The sequence below is a fragment of the Leguminivora glycinivorella genome, chromosome 21 (assembly GCF_023078275.1).
Source record: "Leguminivora glycinivorella isolate SPB_JAAS2020 chromosome 21, LegGlyc_1.1, whole genome shotgun sequence".
Taxonomy (NCBI): domain Eukaryota; kingdom Metazoa; phylum Arthropoda; class Insecta; order Lepidoptera; family Tortricidae; genus Leguminivora; species Leguminivora glycinivorella.
Genome location: NC_062991.1, coordinates 6,666,857 through 6,688,090, shown reverse-complemented (window position 1 = coordinate 6,688,090; position 21,234 = coordinate 6,666,857). Strand labels below are relative to the sequence as shown.

Here is a 21,234-nt window from a genome sequence, read left to right as displayed (position 1 = left end):
ACTCGGCGAGACATCAGACACATTCTCAGTCACCGTTACCGGATTGCCCGGACCGCCGCAGGACCTTGTACCGAGCGACGTCAACAAACATTCTTGCACTCTCACTTGGAAGCCTCCGAACTACGATGGAGGCATGCCTGTTACGCACTACGTCGTCGAGCGTAATGATACCGCTGGTAAGTTGTATAGTCACTAGAACAAGTCTTAGGGCCAGTTGCATCAACCACATTTGACAGACACATCATCGTCACGCAGCGGAGGTCTTTGGGTCTTCCCATACAATAAAATTTAACGAGCGCTTTAACGATGATAGACGGTTTGGTGCAACCGACCCTTAGTTTGTCACCGTTGGGTATGCATAGACCGCCACCGGACCACGTACCAAGCGATGTCCAAACATTCTTGCAATCTCACTTGGAAGCCTCTGTACTACGACAGAGGCATGCCTGTTACGCACTAAGTCGATACCGCTGGTGAGTATCATGCAAACTAGTTTATAGAGAGATATTTGGGCGAATCAACTTTTTGACCGCCTCAAATCTGTCCGCAGATTTTAAACTTTGTTGTAGAATTTCACCTTTAAATAATGACTTGTATATGTACTTTTCACTTTATGCTGTATATGAAAACATAAGCTAACTATTAGACCCAATAAACTTAAACTTTGTTCATTAGAAGTTCGATTTCTTGGTAACTTACTTCAGAGACATTTTGAGTAACGCCAAAGACACTCAAAACTGTCGGCAAAAAGTGGATTGGCCCATTTGTCACCGTTAGGTACAGTCGACCAAATATGTAGTTTACCACCCTACAGTTGAGGTTCGTTTGAACGTCATGAAACAACAAGGTCGGTTTCCGCTTGCAATAATATTGTGTCAGTGACAATTGCTCTGTCTATTATACAATATTTACGTCATGCCATGTGTCAAGTCAACCTTAGCGATCGTTAGAGCTCACAGAAACTTTTGTCAAAACTGGTAGACCACTTTCTTGGCCCACTGTACGCGTATGCCGGCACGGGACCTCGAGCTACCGAGAAATGTCACCAAACATTCATGTCAACTTTTTTTGATCCCGTATAATTTTTTTCAGAATTCGAAAAATGATTTTTATGTTCATATTTTTCTTTTATATATGCGTATTCTAACCTTACAAATGATGTGCAGGAACCGCCTGGATCACAATCGCGTCCTCGGTCCGAGACACGCGATTCACCGTCCAGGGTCTCACGGAGGGCCAGGAGTACAACTTCAGGGTCCACGCCGCCAACGAGAACGGACAAGGTCCCGCCTGCAATGCCGCTAACCCGATCAGGGTGAGTAGATAGATAGATAAATAGATAGAAGCTTTATTTGAATGCTGCAATAATACACAATTTATAATAGTTACTTTGTTGGCGCAACGACCCAAAGTGAGTGGCCTCCAACACGAGAGCTCGCCACTTTATGCGGTCCAGAGCGACCTCTCGCCTCAGCTAAATTGTGGTATAATTTCAGCAAAAACACTATTAATCTCAAAAATAATTTTGTTTAAATTATACCTATTGTATCATCATCCTCCTTGCGTTATGCGCATTGACAACGAATCCCAAGATTTGGCGTAGGCACTAGTTTTACGAAAGCGACTGCCATCTGACCTTCCAACCCGAAGGGTAACTAGGCCTTATTGGAATTAGTCCGTTTTCCTCACGATGTTTTTCTTCTCCGAAAAGCGACTGGCAAATATCAAATGATATTTCGCACATAAGTTCAGAAAAACTCATCGAAAGTCGCACGTGCTTACCGCTACACCACCAGCGCTTTACATTATATTGTATATTTTTACTGAACAGGCTAAGGCGCCGTTCGACCCGCCGTCTGCGCCCGGCATTCCCAAGATCAAGGAGGTTGGAGGAGACTTCGTGCACCTTGAATGGGAGAAGCCCGAGAGCGATGGAGGCGCTAGGATCCAAGGTAACCATTTCAGACTAGTTGAAACTTTGCAAACTTCAGTGATTTCAAAATACAGGTATACCTTTTAATCGATTTAAGTCTCGCATATTTTTAAAATCTTCCTTTTATGGATTAGTGAAGGCAAAATACTAGTAAGTAGTAATTCTGTACGGTACTTATGTAGTCCCATTTCCAGCCGATCTTTTCATGGAAGCAGCAAAGCATCGTGTATTAATATCAGACTGTCTCTCGTCTCCATCATCTCTCCGTTACTAAGGATTACGTCTCCTTGTCAACATCAGCTTGTCATCTGCTCTACCGGCTATGTTGTCATAGCATAGTAATACGCTAATTGGTCCGCTGAGTCGTTCTGAGTTCTGATCCGACCAGCGTTTCAGGTAGGTTTAAATACATTTTTTATTTACCTACCTAAAGCACCTGCGGGCGTAGCACACTAGTTGGATAATCTTTATCGCATCGGTGCGTCCCTGTCGTACTTATAAATAGTGCGAAAAGGACGGCCTGGCGTTATATCGTTTATAACGCGACCGTGCTTGCCTGCCATTCTAGAAAGAATAATAATAATAAAATAATAATATATACTTTATTGCCGTCCCACGCACTTACTAATAGATTGCATTAGGGAAAACGATTAAAACTAGGTAACAACAGGCGGTCTTATCCAAATAATCCAATAGTAAATAACTAAACTTCCTATCCTTCTCAGGTTACTGGATCGACAAACGCGAGGTCGGCACGTCGACCTGGCAGCGCGTGAACCCCACGCTCTGCCTGCCCAACCAGTACAACTGCTCCAACCTGATCGAGGGTCGCCAGTACGAGTTCAGGGTCACCGCTGTCAACGAGGCAGGACCCAGCCCGCCGTCCACCGCCAGTCAAGAGGTCAAGGTTGTGGACCCGAGAGGTGAGTGTTCAACCAATCACATCAGAGGGTAGTCAAGTTCAGGGTCACGGCTGTTAATGAAGCAGGACTGGACCTAGCCCGCCGTCCACCGCCAGTTAAGAGGTCAAGGTTGTGGACCCGAGAGGTGAGTGCTCAACCAATCACATCAGAGGGTAGTCAAGTTCAGGGTCACGGCTGTTAATGAAGCAGGACTGGACCCAGCCCGCCGTCCACCGCCAGTCAAGAGGTCAAGGTTGTGGACCCGAGAGGTGAGTGTTCAACCAATCACATCATAGGGTAGTCAAGTTCAGGGTCACGGCTGTTAATGAAGCAGGACTGGACCCAGCCCGCCGTCCACCGCCAGTCAAGAGGTCAAGGTTGTCAGTGTTCAACCAATCACATCAGAGGGTAGTCAAGTTCAGGGTCACGGCTGTTAATGAAGCAGGACTGGACCCAGCCCGCCGTCCACCGCCAGTCAAGAGGTCAAGGTTGTGGACCCGAGAGGTGAGTTAATAACTGTTCAAAACTGTCGCCAGTAGGAGTTCATGATCACCGCCAACGAACCAGGACCGAGCCCCATAATGTATACTCGTACATTTAGTGCCCTAACCCTAACATAAGAATCAAATTTATTAAATTAAGGAAAAATGGAAAAATTCACACCTCCGGCAGGACTCGAACCTGCGACCTCTGGCCTTGCTGGAGCCATCCTGCTCCAAACTGCGCCACGGAAGCCTGCTGGATGTGTGCGAATTTATCCATGCATTCCATCAACCCTTAAAACGCCTTACGGTGGCGTATAAAAAATAAGTAATATCGCTCGCATGATAAAAACAAATTAAGAATCAAAGTCCTATACAGCTAGTAGCGACGTGAGTACTTAAGTGGATCCTGTTTTGAACAAAAGCCTAAGCAAACTCCGATCTTTAGATTTTTTCACACAAACTACTTCGCTTTGCTGATACGTTGCGCGAGAAAGTCGCTAGCATCCTTGGTACAATGCCTCAAGGGCCTATTTGATATAAAGTTTAGTCTTAGTTTTTTATGCTAATATTTTCATGTGAATAAATATTCATAGTATTTTGTGACTGATAAATTTATATTGAAATGTGTACGTTTATTTCCAGCCGCCACTCCGCCGGAGATCGTGAAGCCGCTGAAGAACGCCAACTGCATCCAGTACCACAACGCCAAGTTCACTTGCACCATCACTGGCTTCCCGAAACCCAACATCACGTGGTACAAGGGTCAGTACCAAACATTTAAATTAAGATCTAAGCAAAACTTCACCTTTTGCCAAAAAAAAGTTCGGACACTTTTGGGTTTTGGGGTCCATTTCTCAAAACTGAAAGTTACAAGTTACAAGCAGAAGTCTCTTTTCAAATTGTCATATTAGACATTGACTACCACTTGTAAATTGTAACTTGTAGCTTCGAGAAATGGGCCCCTGATCACATAATCGCGTCTCAGTCTAGACCATAAAATTTTACAAAATGACATCATATTTCTGAATAATACATGGATTCTGGGTTCTTATTCTTACCCATTTTCTCATTTAAAATATCCGTGACAACCTTTTTAGTACTTTTATTCGACTTCGGTACAAGGGTCTTACACATTTATTAGTTTGAAATGCCTACATTTGTTTTTTGCAAGTATATGAATTCCCACTTAACACTAAATAATCAGTAATCACATAGGATAACTTCGGAAATTTTCCATTCTTTTATGGACAATTGTATGGACGGAAACTTTCCATTTCATAATTTTGAATTCCCTTTATTTTTCTTGATATTTTCTTGAATTTTTCAAGAAATTTTAAATTTTGTTTGGAAAGTTTCCGCAACTTGCACAACACTAATTGAAATAACAGTCATAATTTTACAGATAATTCCAACTGAATTAATCTCCATGTTCTCAATTTTGAACTCAAAGTTCGACTGATGATGAAAACAAAATATTTAATAGGCAATATGATCTCACCATTTTCTTATTTTCTCCAGGCGCTCGTGAGATAACCAACGGACCTCGTCACCGCATCTGGAGCGAGGGAGACAACCACTTCCTAACGGTCGTGGACGTTTTCGGCGAAGATGCGGACTCCTACGTATGTCGCGCTGTCAACAAGGCCGGAGTTAAGAGCACCAAGGCTGAACTGCTTATTATGAGTGAGTATTCGTCCTATAGGGCTTTAGGGGCATAAATGTATGTTTCTGCAGCCTTTAAGGCATTGGTTTCGAGCTGACGCACTTGTTCTTCTATAGCGTTGTGATCGCGGTGAGAGAATCGCTGAAAAAAGTAGAGAGTAGTACCTTGTAGAAGTTCAGTTATATACACTTCTTAGATCCTATTGCGCTCATATGTAGTACGAGTCATCCGCGCTATTAAGCCACGATCTACGCACATAACAAGGAAAGACAACAGAAACCAGCTTGCTGTTTTAGAAACTCACTCAATCATCCTAATTGATCATATAACGTCGGCTACGTATGCAAAAAACTCGAAACTTTACTGCAAAAACGTTTATCGTGTGCGTCTTGCACAACGCTGGAAAACTCTTTGATTCCTCAATTTCATAAATTATGTTATTTCTACTTTCAGCCGCACCAAAACTGAACGTGCCACCCGCTTCCGCGACACCGCCTACTTCGACAAGGGAGAAAACGTGGTCATCAAGATTCCGTTCACCGGTCACCCCGTGCCCAAGATCACCTGGGTACGCGAGGGAGAGACCATCGAGTCTGGACACCATTACCATGTGGAGAGGAAAGGTGAGAGACTATTATAAATGACTATATAAGTCGACACTGTCTTGAATAAGGGTGGAAACGTGAGAAGATTCCGTTCACCGTTCACCCCGTACCTAAGATCACTTGGGTTTAGGAGAGACTATCGAGTCTGGACACCATTACCATGTGGGAGGAAACGTGAGGATTTATTGGAAATAACTAGGTGATCGATATTAGAGTCTGTTGTATTACAAATAAAGACAAAAATTTTGGACGCCACTGTCACGTCTAAATAATATCTTACATTTATAACAAGTAAGCAACTAAAATGGCCTTCAAATGTGTTCAAGGAGATCCACATGCCTACAGATACAATAATTACATTTTTTTCAGTAGATCTTACTTTTTGTTTTCTGTTTCAGAACGTCACGCGGTCCTGACGATACGCGACGCCAGCAAGCTGGATTCTGGTCCATACAGAATCACAGCCGAGAACGAACTCGGATCTGATTCGGCCATCATCAACATTGAAATTAGTGGTAAGTCACTCGTGGCGACTCATGTTCCTTTCAGATGAAGAATGTTTCTTTCCAAGAAATAAAAACTCTTTCGAACTACATTGACTCTAAAATTTGCACCTTTTTTAAACATGTAATGGTTACTAGGCTAGCTTTTTTAGACACAATTTTTTTATGAATTGGACAGTAATTAAATGAAATAATTCACACTGTTCTTGTTGTTTTACTTGATATGTTGCAGCGAACTTGACAAGATTTTGCCGTGGTATTTTTTTGTGATACGAATTTCTCTTTTTTTTTAACTAGGAACAAGACTCTTTAACATCTGATATTTTAAGGATGTAGCAGTCATCCATATAAACAAAACTAAGAGATTTCACAGCTACAAATCTCACGTCATTAATCTGACTTACTTTTTTCCTTCTTTTTCCTTTTTTCCTTTTTTTTTTCTTTCTTTTTTAGAATTTAGACTGTTTCACTAAGAATTCTGATATCCATAATTATAACACTAGAAACAAAAATAAGCTTGCCATAAAGAAGTTTCGTGTCCGTAAAGTACAGAAGTCATTTGTTGGGCAATGCATTCATTTTTATAATAAGTTACCTGACACTGCTTTGAGATTACCCCTCCCAGCTCTTAAGAACTACTTAAAAAAATCATTGATGTTAAAGGCTTATTACATGAAAAGAAGTTTTTCCCTCAGACCGTCCAGACCCGCCACGCTTCCCAGCGTGCGACAACATCGGCGTGGATTCCCTTGCTCTCAGCTGGAAGGCCCCAGTCTGGGATGGAGGCTCAGACATCACCAACTACCTGGTCGAGAAACGAGAGCACCCCATGTCCAGCTGGATAAGGGTTGGCAACACCAGGTGAGCACTATAAGAGGCTCCTACTCTTCAAAAGGTGTCAGCCTAGGACAGAATAGATGTTCCATCGTGAACAACCTGCTCCAAGAGTTGAGTGAGACTTGAAGTTGAATAAAAATCGTGCAATGAGTACCTTCATTATTAAAACCGTATTCAATTCTGACCCTATTTTGCTAATATGACTATTATTAATTTTGAAATATTTTATATTAGGTTACTCAAAACGATCTCACGTGTGTCTGTTGATCTCTTTGTAGTATAGGATCTATTTTACTCTGTAACGAATTTTAAACACAATACCTTTGACCCAGGTTCACCACGATGGCGATAACCGGCCTCGTCCCTGGCAAGCAGTACGAATTCCGAGTGTACGCCGAGAACATATACGGCCGCTCGGAGCCTAGCGAGCCCACTGGCTTGGTGCAGACCAAGGCTGTCATCAAGAAGGAGTTCAAGAAGAAGGAATACCCTGGTAAGATGTGTAGCTATTGTGTTTTTCTACCATATTTTAAGTACAAATGGCAAGGATTTAGTGAAAATAGAATCAACGAGATCAAATGACTGTTCAGAATTCCAGACATTCAAGAAGAATTAATACCATAGTGTGAATTTATTAATTTTCTAATTAGAGTTTATTAGCGACGTTTTCATTATTGATGTAGGTTTACTGTCATTTGATTTTGAGCAATCTAGTTTGGGTAGGAACATGACTTGTAGCAAAATTTCAAGGATTAATTAAAATATCCCGATTTAATAAGGTCGCCTTTCTACTTAATAGTTGTTTATTTAAATACATTCTATACAATAAACCCTTCTGGTGTTTTGTGCGTCAATGGGTGGCAGTAATCTCTTACCATCGGTCGACTTGTCCGCTAGTTTGTCTCCTACTGCATAAAAAAAAACAATATTAGGGTGATTAATGAATCTACGGTTGTACTCATGTTACAACCGTCATATAATAACACGTCATACAGTAATACGTCATATAATAACGATAGATTGAGTGAGTACAACCGTAGATTCATTAATTATTTGAATATGTCTCACGAAAGTTTAACGTGTATAATATTAGGGTGGTTACAATTTGGTGCCGTGACCAGGATACATATTTAATTTTAATCTGATTTCTTTTTTTCGTATATAAAACCTTTCTAAACCCCATCTCTTTTCTTCCAGTGGACGAGACCGGCAAGCGTATCCGCTCGAATGCGGACCACGGCCCGGTCAAGGACTACGACAGCTATGTGTTCGACATCTACAGTAAATACGTGCCGCAGCCCGTCGACATCAGCACCTGCTCCGTCTACGACAAATACGATATCCTCGAGGAGATTGGTGAGTGCTATGCTATATTACACTTAGGCCGCCTTTACACCTGTAAGTTACTTACGTAAATCTTTCGTAAGCAACTTATGGTTGAGTTGCAGGCGTCCATAGGTTACGTCGACCGCTCATCAGGCGGACCGTATACCTGTTTGCCACTGACGTGGTATAAAAAAACTGACAGTTTACATTGTTGCAAGCCACCAAAGTTGAAAAGAAAAAAAATCTACCGCTCTAAGTTACCCATCTAAGTTAAGTAACTAGGGCGGTAGATTTTTACAGAGCTCCTCGAAATAAATTGATAAGATGTGGACTTACGAATAAGTATTCGTAAGTCCAAATCTTATCAAATTATTTCGAGGAGCTCTGAGTCGCTTCCGTAGGCAAACTTGTACCCATTTACAGTTAAAGTAGTCAACACTTACCGTAAGCTGCTTACAAAAACCATTTACATTGGAAAGTTTTGCATAAGTCGCTTACGTAAGCGGTAAAACTCACAGGTGTTAAGGCGGCCTTAGGTTTAACCTGTTTTTGTATTGTTTACGAGAGTATCACTACAGTGTGATGACTGATGTGGCTTGTTCTCGATAATTAATGAAGACTAAATTTATTTTTTTCTCCTTAATACTTGAATGGAGCATACAGCATACATGCAGTGTATTTCTAATTTAGTAGTTGGGCCATTTTTTTCAAAGTTGTCCACCCCACTTTTTTTGTAACATGGCTATTTTTTACGCGATTCATACTCAGAATTGAGAGCTCTTTCGGTCCTGATAGGAGAAAAAAAATGTCCCAAGATTTCCATACATTTTTTCGAACCTTCCATTCCGTTACCATCATACAAAATGTATGAAAAAATGGTAACGGAATGGGAAGAAAACGAGACACTTTTTTTCTCCTGTTAAGATTGAAAGAGCTCGCGATTCTGAGTGGAAATTAAATAAACATAAAAATTTCCAAATCCAAGAAAAAGTGGGGTGGACAACTTTGAAAAAAAATGGCCCAGTTATGAATTCTAAATTGGTTATGTCACAGTGTGATGTCACATCACTGATGGGTTATGTTCTCTAACATTAAGGAGCTTACGGCATCCATGAAAAGTGCTCAGCAGCAACGTGTATTGTTTCTATTTTAATTGTAATTTACACTGAAGTTGTAAATATTAACCCCCTTATTCATAAACGTACTCTAAAGTTATCAAGCCGATAAAGTTCGTTTGTCCTTTTCTACCACCCTAATACGTCGGAAAGTGACAAACGAACTTTATCGGCTTAATAACTTTAGAGTACGTTTATGAATAATGGGGTAAAACTCTTTCTTCTCCTTAATTTTCGTGAACAGACGAGACAATCTTATAAAAAAGTACAGGATGCAAGTACATAGTAATCTTTTTAAACATTTTTTCCAATCGATCGAAAAGAAACCCTTTAACCAACTAAGCGTATTGGTATTTGTAGAAATTTGAATAATAAAGGTAAATTGAAAGATATTTGCAATAGTTTTAACTGATTAATTGGCGTTTTACCTATATACTTAAAAAAAATGCAGATATAATGGAATGCGTATTAAAATCTCGCATTAAAGTAACATAATTGTGTATATTTGTGAGTGTGCACGGGAAAACGTCCCACTTTGTCGATTGCTATAAAGCCGCTTTGTCACTTTATTCATATAAAGATACAAGTAAATCTCTCCTTAATGGTAACCGACAAAGTGGGACGTTTTACTAAACACACTCACATTTAGTAAATTACTAGCTTTTAATTTTTAACTTATATGCGAAGTACCTATATTATAATAAATGTTTGATGAAATATATTGGTACAAACAATGTTTTTTTTTAATTTGTTAGAATAAAAAAAAGAATGGTAGAACTAAACAAAAATTCAAAACACGCATGAAAATAAACACTAGACACTAAAACACACTCACGAATTTGCCTGCGGAGTAACAAGTAGAACTAACAAGTAGTGAGTCTTACGTCTATGACAATAGAGTTGAATTTCGCAGGTGACTTCGTGAAGTGCGCGTCCAAAAGGAAGGCGAGAGGTGTGTCTAGGTCGAGTTGCTCTATCTACGTCTCTCTCGCACGCACTCTCTATATTATTTATTCATATACACCGTGTTTTTTTTTGTTTTCCGTTAAATTCGACTCGTAGTTAGGTTCATTATCAGGAACCACCCTGTATATCACTTTTAGTTAAATTCGCAAAAAAAAAATCATCATTTAATAAATGAATATATTAGTGTGAGAGACCCTTAAGAATAACATTAAAGTTAGTGTCAAGTGATAGACGGCACGTGTCAAAATAAATAACATTAGGAATTGGTAAAGGCTGTGACACACGTGTTCAGCAATTATCTTTATTTTTTTAATAACTACCTCTATAACCGCAAGAGTTAAGGTTAAGACGCTAGTTTCTTAGAGAAATTAATTGTATTTGATGTAATGATGAATCTTCTCTTAAAGTTAACGGAATTCAATAAAAACAGGGTGTACATAGTCTGTACTTATAGGTATTTCAAAGAACACAAACAAATTTGTACATTTTCGGGTAGTTACATTTGTCGGTTAACCAACCAAATTAGTGATGTGCAAGTTGCGGAAACTTTCAAAAAAATCTTAAATTTCTTGAAAAATTCACGAAACTTTTACGAAAAATAAAGGGAATTTAAATTTATGAAATGGAAAGTTTCCATCCATACAAAGTATGGAAAGTTTCCGAAGTTTTCCCATGTGAAAATTTCAGAATTCTGGAAACATTCCGTTGGCACATTAGTAAACCAAATAGAAAAAAACAAGTGGATCTGTCACTGAGAAACCTGTCTATAACCTTCTTATTTGGTCATGTCATATATTGATTTCGTGTAATGTTTTTAAATTACCCTCAATTGTCATAAGGAGTCCTTTGAGGGTAGATTTTGTTTACATTTATACCTGAAAATACAGACTATAATTCTAAATAGCATGGTCAAAATTTTAAAATATTCTTGTTTTAGAATATATACCTATATACCATGAGGTTATAATATCAATATTTATATAAAATTACACTATTAATTTTACATTTTCAGTAGATAAAACTTATGCACGTTAGCGCTTATGATATTTATATTTAAGTATAAATAAATTATTTTCTTTTATCATTTCTTTTATCATATGCGCATCTCTGTAGAATTTTGAATGATTGGCACGCTAAAACTAGAAATATTATGATTGATTATAGAATATCAAATGGTAACTCGTCTTGTCATGGCTATCAAAATAAGTCTATATTTGAACGAAATATTATTGTTTTATGTCACAAAATTGAACACACTCTACATTTGATATTACTAACAGCCACACAAAACTGAGCATTTGTAAGAAAATTTTACAGATGCTCAGATAATTATCAACTTATTACACATTTCCTACACCGAACTGTCCTCTATTACTAACCGCACACAGCACACAGTTGCCTGACGTTATTTACTATTAGCTAATATTTTGTATTTTTAAGTAGAAACACTACTATTAAACTAATAACTGAAGTAAATGTCCAGAGCTGGATTCGAACCAGCGTTTTTCGTTTACCGGACGGATGCCTAAACCCTTCAGCAATCTGGTCACAGTGGCAAGGGTCGAAAATATGAAGTAGGGTGCACCTTGAGAATTTCGAAAAGGGCCGATATCAACTAAGACAATTAAAAATTTTCAGAATTTGGGACCCCCCAATTAGCGTAAGTCGTTAACAAAAATTAATTCACTGTCAGTTTTGTGACGATAATTAAGCATAAAATTTCAATAAGAATATTGTTTCTGTGTTAATTACATAAACCTTAAGCGATAATCTACATTCAGAATGTGAAAAAAGTAATTTTTTAGACAAATTTTATGTTTAATTGTTGTCACAAAACTGACATCGAATTAATTTTTGCTAACAACTTTTGCTAATTGGGAGGGGGGGGACAAATTCTGAAAATGCCCCTAAACGAAATATTTTCCACTTTTTAAATTATTAACTACAGTGTCATATGTGTTCGCTGGTCACTTATGCTTCTTAGATATTGGTATCACACTAGTTCGATTTTTATCGTATCGGTGCATCCCTATCGCATTTAAAAAAGTTACAAATAGTGCAAAAGGAACGGTGTGACATTAGACATTATACATATCGTTTATGATGCTACCATGCTTGCCTTATTTGTAAATTTACCGAATGCTTGTATTTAAAATTCCTTTTTTTTCTTATATGACATTTATTTCAGTTTATAGTTATGATTTCTCCTATAATTCTTACTAACCCGTGAAAGCACACAGTTGCCTAAGGTTACGCCAATGTTGTAGGCACAGGTGCCTTCGGCGTCGTGCATCGCTGCCGCGAGCGAGCCACCGGCAACTACTTCGCGGCCAAATTCATTCCTTGCACCGGAGCGATGGAGAAAGAACTCATTAAGAAAGAGATAGATATAATGAACCAGCTCCATCATAGGAAGCTGATTAACCTACACGACGCCTTTGAAGATGACGATGAGATGGTCCTCATCTTTGAGTTGTAAGTACTGTTTTTAGCACAAGTTTTTTTTTTTTTGCTATGCTGTCAAGTTTATTGCGCACTGAGGCGATGGAGAAGGAACTCATTGAGAAGGAGATAGATATATTTGGGTGTTTTTGTTATATTGAACGGTTCAATAAATTAAGAATACATGTTTGAAGAACCGAACTATTGGTGGTATATAATTTTATAAAGGTTAGCTTGTTTTGCTGCGGCCAAATTAGGCTTAGTAGACATTCCCTAAACTATTGTAAATAATGATTTGCATTAATAGTTTGAAAAATACATTCAGTGGGCAAATTAATAATTGTTACAAAAGTCTGTCATTAACTTAATTATGTATTCTACTAAAGCCTAATATATATGACTACGCGCCATGTTACGGAATTTCATTAGAACTAATTTCTTCATACATCAGAATAACAGCGCCCTCTTAACAATAGTCATATATTTCTGGTGAGGCTTTAGATTAATCTTTTTTTTTTATTGAAAACAAAGATTACAGTTATACAGTTTCTAGTTTTTTTCGCCAAACTTACGTTCTAAAGTAAAATTCATAATCCTACGGACTAAATTGACAAATGATTGACAGGTAAAATGATACCAGGAACAGCAAAATTAAAATAGGGAAGGGTATATGTCGATAACAATATATCGACAAGTTGTAAAGTACATACAACAGACAAGTTTAAATCAAGAATAAGTATATGAGTTTCAAATAAGAGGTACACATTTTGGTTTGTTCTATGTATCTTCGAGGTAGTGGATGAATACCATGCATTTTTACCCACTAGTTTTAAAACATAAAAAGGTTTCCGAGCCTGTAGGTAAAAAATAAAATACCATGTCCGACGATAATAAATTATCTGTCACGCTATGGCAAGTATATCATAAATATCTATATAATTTTCGAATAATATTATTGCTGCTTCGAAATAAAAAAAATATCTCTAATTAGCGGTCTACAGACCTTTTGATCTGTCGAAATCACAGAAAAAGTTGGTATATTGATTAGCCGATCAAATTGCCAATTTCATTGTCCCGTCTGGGTGCACCTTAAATCTACGATGTAATAATAATTTTAATATCGATAAGAACGACACTGGCCAAACTGTGGCAACATTCCTTCACACTTACTTGTCAATTTGGTCCGTAGGTTTATGGATTTTACTTTATCTAAAAAAATACATACATAAATACAATCACGCCTGTGTCCCATGAAGGGGTAGGCAGAGCACATGAAACTACTCAGGTTTCAGTGCCACTCTTGGCAAATAAGGGGTTGAAAGAAAACGAAACTGTGACATTGCAGTGACAGGTTGCCAGCCTACGCCACAATTTAACCCATCTAAAAAAAAATATAACATTTCTCCTTTATCTTTAATTTGATACGCAAACCTACTAAAACAAAACCTGTTTCAGCTTGTCCGGAGGCGAGCTGTTCGAGCGCATCACGGAGCCAGGCTACAACATGTCCGAGGCTGAAGCCGCTCACTACATGAGACAGATCTGCGAGGGAGTGAGACACATGCACGAGCAGAACATCATCCATCTAGACTTGAAACCAGAAAACGTCATGTGCCAGACAAGGACAGGAACAGACGTTAAGGTGAGAAAATCTTTCAGCCTATTAGGGGGCGAGTTGATCCATCGTATCACTGAACCAGGTTACAATATGGCAGAAGCCGCGTAGTATATGAGATACATCGGCGAGGGCATCATCCATCTCGACCTTAAACCAGAAAACGTCATGTGCCAGACAAGAACAGGCACTGATGTTAAGGTGAGACAATAATCTTTCAGCCTATTAGCGGGTAAGTTGTCCCTTCGTATGCGACAAGGACAGGCACATACGTTAAGGTGAGAAAAAATATCCTGTATATTGCTGGCCATGGAAAAGACGTGAAATGTCTTTCTAATTTGTCACTTCTGTCAGAAGGGAGCAAGCTGCCTAGAAAGTCAATATTTTTTTGCTGTACTTCGCAGTAGTAGCTCCTGAATCTAATAGTCATAAAGATATTCCTACAAGTTAGCTTGATTATGTCAATTCGCCGGAAAAAATCTTTTATGCGTCGAATCTGACGTAGCATTTTATTTTCTTGATAATCAAATCAAATAAACAAATCTGTAATGCGTTTCTTTTCTCCAGATCATTGACTTCGGTCTAGCCACCAAATTGGACCCGAACGAAGTGGTCAAGATCTCAACGGGAACCGCCGAGTTCGCGGCGCCCGAAATCGTCGAGAGAGAGCCGGTCGGCTTCTATACGGACATGTGGGCCGTTGGCGTGCTTTCATATGTGCTGTGAGTATCTCTAAATAGGGACATTCTTGATATCAAAGTCACTCGTAGTCAACACAATTTTTGAATGAGACTTAATCAAGCATTTGATTTGAACAGGCTTAGTGCTTTCCTAAGCAAGTAGAATAGATTTTTCTAAAAGCATGTTCAAGAGTAGCCCTTTTAAACTACAGAAGACAGTTTGGTTCATGCACAAATCTTGCTAAATATTATTTAACGTAAATAGCTAATTGAAACTAAGATTCGTCTATTTTTAATTGGTCACTTTACTAGAAACGTTTTTTTGTTTGTTTTCGCAGCTTATAATAATTAAAAAAGTGATGGGTAATTCCATGTAACAGAGTAATGTAAGTGACCAATTATTTGCATGTTTTTTTATTCATGGTGCTAATTTAAATATCAATATATCTAAGGATTAAAAGTAGGCTTATCTAGAGATAAATTAAGACTTCAATTTGCATCATAAATAAAAAAAAACATGCAATGAAGTGGTCACTTACATTACAGTTACGTGGAATTGCCCTGATGTAGTTGTAGTTTCATATGTTTGTCTCATCTAAGCAAAAGAAGCAGTTGCAATTTGGTGCCGTGACCAGGATACTAAACAAACTTCCGTTTCCAGTCTCTCCGGCCTATCGCCGTTCGCCGGCAACACCGACATCGACACGCTCAAGAACGTGAAGGCGTGCGACTGGGAGTTCGACGAGGAGGCCTTCCAGCACGTCTCGGACGACGCCAAGGACTTTATCAGACGACTGCTAGTTAAGAATAAGGAGTGAGTATCCCTAAACTATTACAGTCTCTTCTTGTGTTCTGTCGCTGCGAAAAAGTATCGCTATTGGGTTTCCCGTGGAAGTATAACGCAATAAACGTCATAATTTCGAACGCTTATTACGCGGAACAGGCTTTTTCCTGTGTTAATTTATCATAAAAAACATTATATAAAAAAAAATGCAAAAAGCCACAGATTTGACATTATATTACATTACATTGAGATTCTTCCTCGACCTTTCTTTCAGTTTTACTAATGCAATCTAATTTCCTTCAGAAAACGTCTAACGGCGCACGAATGCCTGCTCCACCCATGGCTGGCCGGCGACGCGACGTCATCGCGAACAGCGACTATCGAAGCGCGCAGATACGAGAAGATGCGTGACAGGCTTCGCAGCCGCTACGATGATTGGGCCGGCTTCGCACTGCCCATTGGCAGGCTGAGCGAGTATAGTAGCTTGAGGAAGCTGCTTATTGAGAAGTGGAAGATCTACGATGGACAGTTCGGTAAGTAAAAGAGTTTAATTCAATAAAGTGGACTGATGGAATGTGGTGACTACCACAGCTAGCAGATATACATCTGAAAGTAGACCATTTTGACACAAATTATGTCCAACTATAAGTCAAATATTAATTGAATATTCTCTCCCCAACAGACCGCAGACAAGCGGCGCCACGCTTCGTGATCCGACCACAATCCGCCTTCTGCTACGAGGGCCAGTCGGTGAAACTGTACTGCCGCATCATTGCCTGTGCCACACCTACAGTGACGTGGTCACACAACAACCACGAGCTGAGACAGTCCGTCAAGTTCATGAAGAGGTGAGTTACATTTTGGTGCCGTGATCAGGATACCTCGACAACAATTTTGCTTCAGGAGAAAGTTGTTAAAACTCACCATCGTTTCATCTTATCATCAACTCTTCATCGATCAGTTTTATTGTCCTGAAGTCGCATAACAACTACGAGATGATACAGTTCGTCAAGTTCATGTAGAGTTGCGTTACACTTTGGTGCCGTGACCAGGATACTTAAATTTGTTTAATTTTATACTTTTGACTAAAAGTACTACTACGCCAGATTGTTACTAAATAAATTAATCAAATAAAGAGATACAATAAGTTGTTTGCATTGATTAGCGTCTGTGAACAAGATTGTTTAATGTCGTATTTCATCTGAACTTTGAATAGTTATTTTATAGAAAAGTTATAAGAACCACAACAGAGACTCATACATATTTTGCATTGGTTTTTAATAAACTCTTGTGTGTCCAGATACGCTGGCGACGACTACTACTTCATCATCAACCGCGCCAAGCTGGAAGACCGCGGCGAGTACATCGTCCGCGCGGAGAACCACTACGGTTTCCGCGAGGAGGTTGTCTTCTAAACGTACAACGTAAGTATCCCACGTTTCTCCTCTACGTTTTCAGGTTGAGCTAATGCTATGTAATATTCATTAGCTCTGAGCTTTTTTTTTCATAAATACCATCACAAATAAAAAACATAACAAAAAAGAAATAGCGAAATTAGTCAGACCGCTTACGCGTAATGTCGCGACCAATAAAAATACGGATTTCAGTTTATTAATATGTTACCTATGAGAATTTTTAATATGCGCGCGTTATAATAAATTTCTCATTATATACCTAACAAACAATACTGACTGACTGAATTTCGAGATCATCAGATAAGCAAATTTTTCTTGCATGATTCATTTCTAGCATAAAGCAACGTTGAGCTGTAATCGATTACCTCAGTTCATACAACTTATAATACATACATAACTATTACGTTCAATAGGCAAAGTAATATTAAATCATATTTCTAAACTGTCTCTTGGCTATGTAATCAATTAATTAAACAGCCAATTAGTACATCTAGGTCACTGAGATCGCGGGGTATTATTAGAGCTAAGATCGCTCGGTGGCATTAACCGAGGTCGTAAATAGAATACTATCAATTCAGTGGCACAGGTAGATAGATCTTCGATAGTAGGACTGTCTGGCGCTAAATACATTGTAAACTGGGTGAAAAAGTTTCGATTTTCGAACAAACAGCAATAGGATCCGAAAAATTCATAAAATATCTAATTTTATCCGTTCAGCCTTATAAAATTAATACGGCTTTATTTTTATCTTGATTAAAAATTGTATTAGTGTTAAAACAGTTTCGATCTTCGAAAAAATTGCAAAAGGATCCGAAATATTCATAAATAAAGATCTAATTTTATCCGTCCTTAGAGGTAAAATTAATACGGCTTTAGTTTGTCTTGCTTAAAAATTGTACTAGTGTTATCGCGTATTTACATAAATATTTTTGTATTTTTTTATTGAGCCTTTGATCTGGCAATTTCGGTTCTAGAGGTTTATTTCGTGAGTGAGTGATAAGATCAAAGCACATTCTTAGACAAATCTGTATGTCTTTTGTGTTATCTCGTGTCTTCACAAGGATCTCTGAAGGCGTTAGAATAAGGTACTAGTATCAATATTATTATGACAAGCAATTTATTCTCCGTTATTTCACAATCACACACAACACAACAATCACTGTACAATTATGTTTTTATTAATAAATTATTTGTATTTGTATTTTATTTGGACAGTCAATGGTCTTTCTACTATTCGGTGTATAATCAATTTATGTCAATAGATTCTGCTTTCTAAAAAGGTATCTTTCGCCTAAAAATATGTTTTCCACTAAAACTGACTCAGAGTAACAGCACCTCAACCGCAATAGGTATAAGAACGTCGTTCCCACAAAAGTCCTTTCGTATCGGCCCTTAGTCATGTTTATCGAACTCTTTGCGTGTTCCATCCATGTACAAACTTCTAACTACGTTCTATTATTCCAGCGGTCCCGAAGGTCCAACGCCAGCACGCGCCCGAAGCGCCGCGCCGGCGCTCCGCGCTCCCCTACACGTTCTGGCAGGAGTCGAGCGAGACGGCGCCAGTATTCACCTTCCAGCTGCGGCCGCGCGTCATGCAGGCGCGCGACACCTGCAAGCTGCTGTGCTGCCTCAGCGGCCGCCCGACGCCGACTGTCAAGTGGTACGTATACACTTTGACCATAGGAATCATTTTTCCCCTTTTAGAGATGCTGTGTTTGACCGGCTCCATGTAGCATCGTCGTTAGTGCTACACCCATCGTCACGTGGTTGCACAACAAGCACGAACTGAGACAAACCGTTAAGTTAATGAAAAGGAGACTCATTTTGGTGCCGTGACCAGGATAATTTAACTACGCAGCCTCACGACGCCTACAACTATGTGGTAACTTTCAGAGACAGTGTCTACCTTCCACTCTAGCTATACTGCAGAATTCATAGATACAACACCCACCTTGACGTGGTCACAAAAACTACGGTGCCTTGACTTCAGGATACTTCATAGTTGTAGAATAGTCACAATGGCCCCCGAGAAGTTCTGTTATGCTTTATTTGTATTTATTAAGATCTATTTCAGTTTGGTTTATTTTCGGGGTTGATTTCTCATGAAAAAATTCAATTCTGCTCCTTAAGCTATTCATTTTATATTTCAGCAAAATAGATGTCTCATATATCTCATAATTCACAGGTTCAAGGACCGAAAGGAGCTATCCAAGTTCGACTACTCGATGACGAGCGCGGACGGCGTGGTCACGCTTGAGATCGTGGACTGCCGACCGGAGGACAGCGGCAAATACACCTGCGTCGCCACCAACTGCCACGGCACTGATGAGACGTCTTGTGTCGTCATTGTTGAAGGTAAGCTTTTCATCGTTATTAGTACTTATAGTTAGAGATTAGGTGACAGGAACGGAACCATCTCGGACTCTGGATGTACCCAACCAAATGTTGCTATTATTTTAAGTTCGTATGGTTACAGATACAACAATGGTCTGCCCAAATTTAAAACAGGATTGACCGGTCGAAGTGTTTAGCGGAGTGAGCAATGCTTGCCCTGTCAATCCTTAGAACTGTGTCAAATTCTAGTTTTTATATCAGATTTGTTTTTTCCTAGATGCCAGCTCTTAAAATAAGTTCCTATATAAAACAGACAGCAAGCTCTGTCGACCCATCTACGCATAAGATTGACAGTTGTCAACCCCACTGACATACATTACAAATTTTACTTTTATCCGACTGAACCACATTTGGTCCCATCATTAATCAATGTTAAGCGACTGAACGGGTGGTTTATTATTTATTAAGTAGTTAGTCAAGACTGATTGTGTTAGCAATTTGTCAGATTATAAGGGCCCACTACAATGTATGTGTGTGTTCGCAGGCGAGGTAGTGAGCGCGGAGCAGGCGGCGCTTGCGCACAACTTCCTGCACTCGGGCGACCGCCGCTACATCGAGAAGCCGATCAAGCCCGCGCCGCCACCGATCATCACCAAGACCAAGGTAACAAAAACCCCTTCTAAAGAATCTAAGATCTAATATTGTCTTCGGTTACCGCGATAGTTACTCAGTCACCCGTTGACCACGAACGCTGTAAAGAGTTCGGAACGTCGGGGTGTATTTTAAATTCATTATACGCGATTTAATCCGTTTCCATAGTTTTATTTCATGAATCTAAGATCTATTATTCTGCAGGCATCTACAGCTCCACTTGTTCTTTAGGCATTTGTAATGGACGGTACTTTTGAAGACTTTATATTTTATTTACACAATACATAAATTTGTGTCATGTAAACAATCCACCAGCATTTCTTGAGCACCAGTTAGGCCGACTCTCAACTATATTGGGCATCAGCTATCCCCCGTGTAAAGCGGAAAAACAAACGGATTGGCTCAAGGCAAACGAAACGGATTACGAAAGAGACTGACAGTACTGACACTCTTGAACTTCCGACTTAGATGGAAAATTAGATCTTACTGTTTTTTTTTCTGGTTTGCTTACTATGTTTTCATTCCTGCACCGAAAATATTTCACTTCGAATAACCTTTGTTTGAATGTATGCTGTAATAAGTAAGCCACTGGTTCTAAATTAAACATGTTTATACCAGGTGACGATCGACCCGCCAGTCAAGACACACGCCATCGCGAGACCGAAGTTCTCGCCACAGACTTCAGTAGATGCCTCCAAGAAGAAGTATGGCGCCAAACTAGATTCAGATGCCTCATCGAGGTCTAGGAGCACAACCAAGGAATTAGTCTGTAAGTTACCATCTACCTTTAACTTCAAAGGCGCCTAGCCTTCAGAGCCTTAGGTCGGGGTGGTGTAGCGGTTTAGCACGTCAGCCGCGATAGTTGGAGACCCGGGTTCGATTCCCGGCTTCGCCATCAGTGGGCTTGATCGCTTTTTCTTTAGTGTATTTCTATTTTAGTGTATGGTAATCTGACGAATTTCGGATAATGGGTTGTAA

General features: G+C 39.3%; 1 protein-coding gene across 1 annotated transcript in view; it reads left to right on the top strand.

The window, feature by feature from the left end:
- Positions 1-21,234, top strand: part of LOC125237320 (twitchin) — a 183,753-nt gene that overhangs the window by 149,330 nt on the left and 13,189 nt on the right. Inside the window, 23 exon segments of the mRNA XM_048144310.1 lie at positions 3-176; positions 1,167-1,315; positions 1,832-1,952; positions 2,659-2,856; positions 3,963-4,082; positions 4,839-5,003; positions 5,437-5,460; positions 5,463-5,606; positions 5,987-6,103; positions 6,787-6,952; positions 7,261-7,421; positions 8,126-8,284; positions 12,603-12,810; positions 14,233-14,419; positions 14,960-15,114; positions 15,734-15,886; positions 16,160-16,389; positions 16,539-16,704; positions 17,157-17,293; positions 18,736-18,931; positions 19,457-19,626; positions 20,150-20,268; positions 20,875-21,025. Of these exon segments, the coding sequence (XP_048000267.1) occupies positions 3-176; positions 1,167-1,315; positions 1,832-1,952; positions 2,659-2,856; positions 3,963-4,082; positions 4,839-5,003; positions 5,437-5,460; positions 5,463-5,606; positions 5,987-6,103; positions 6,787-6,952; positions 7,261-7,421; positions 8,126-8,284; positions 12,603-12,810; positions 14,233-14,419; positions 14,960-15,114; positions 15,734-15,886; positions 16,160-16,389; positions 16,539-16,704; positions 17,157-17,293; positions 18,736-18,931; positions 19,457-19,626; positions 20,150-20,268; positions 20,875-21,025 (3,570 nt within the window).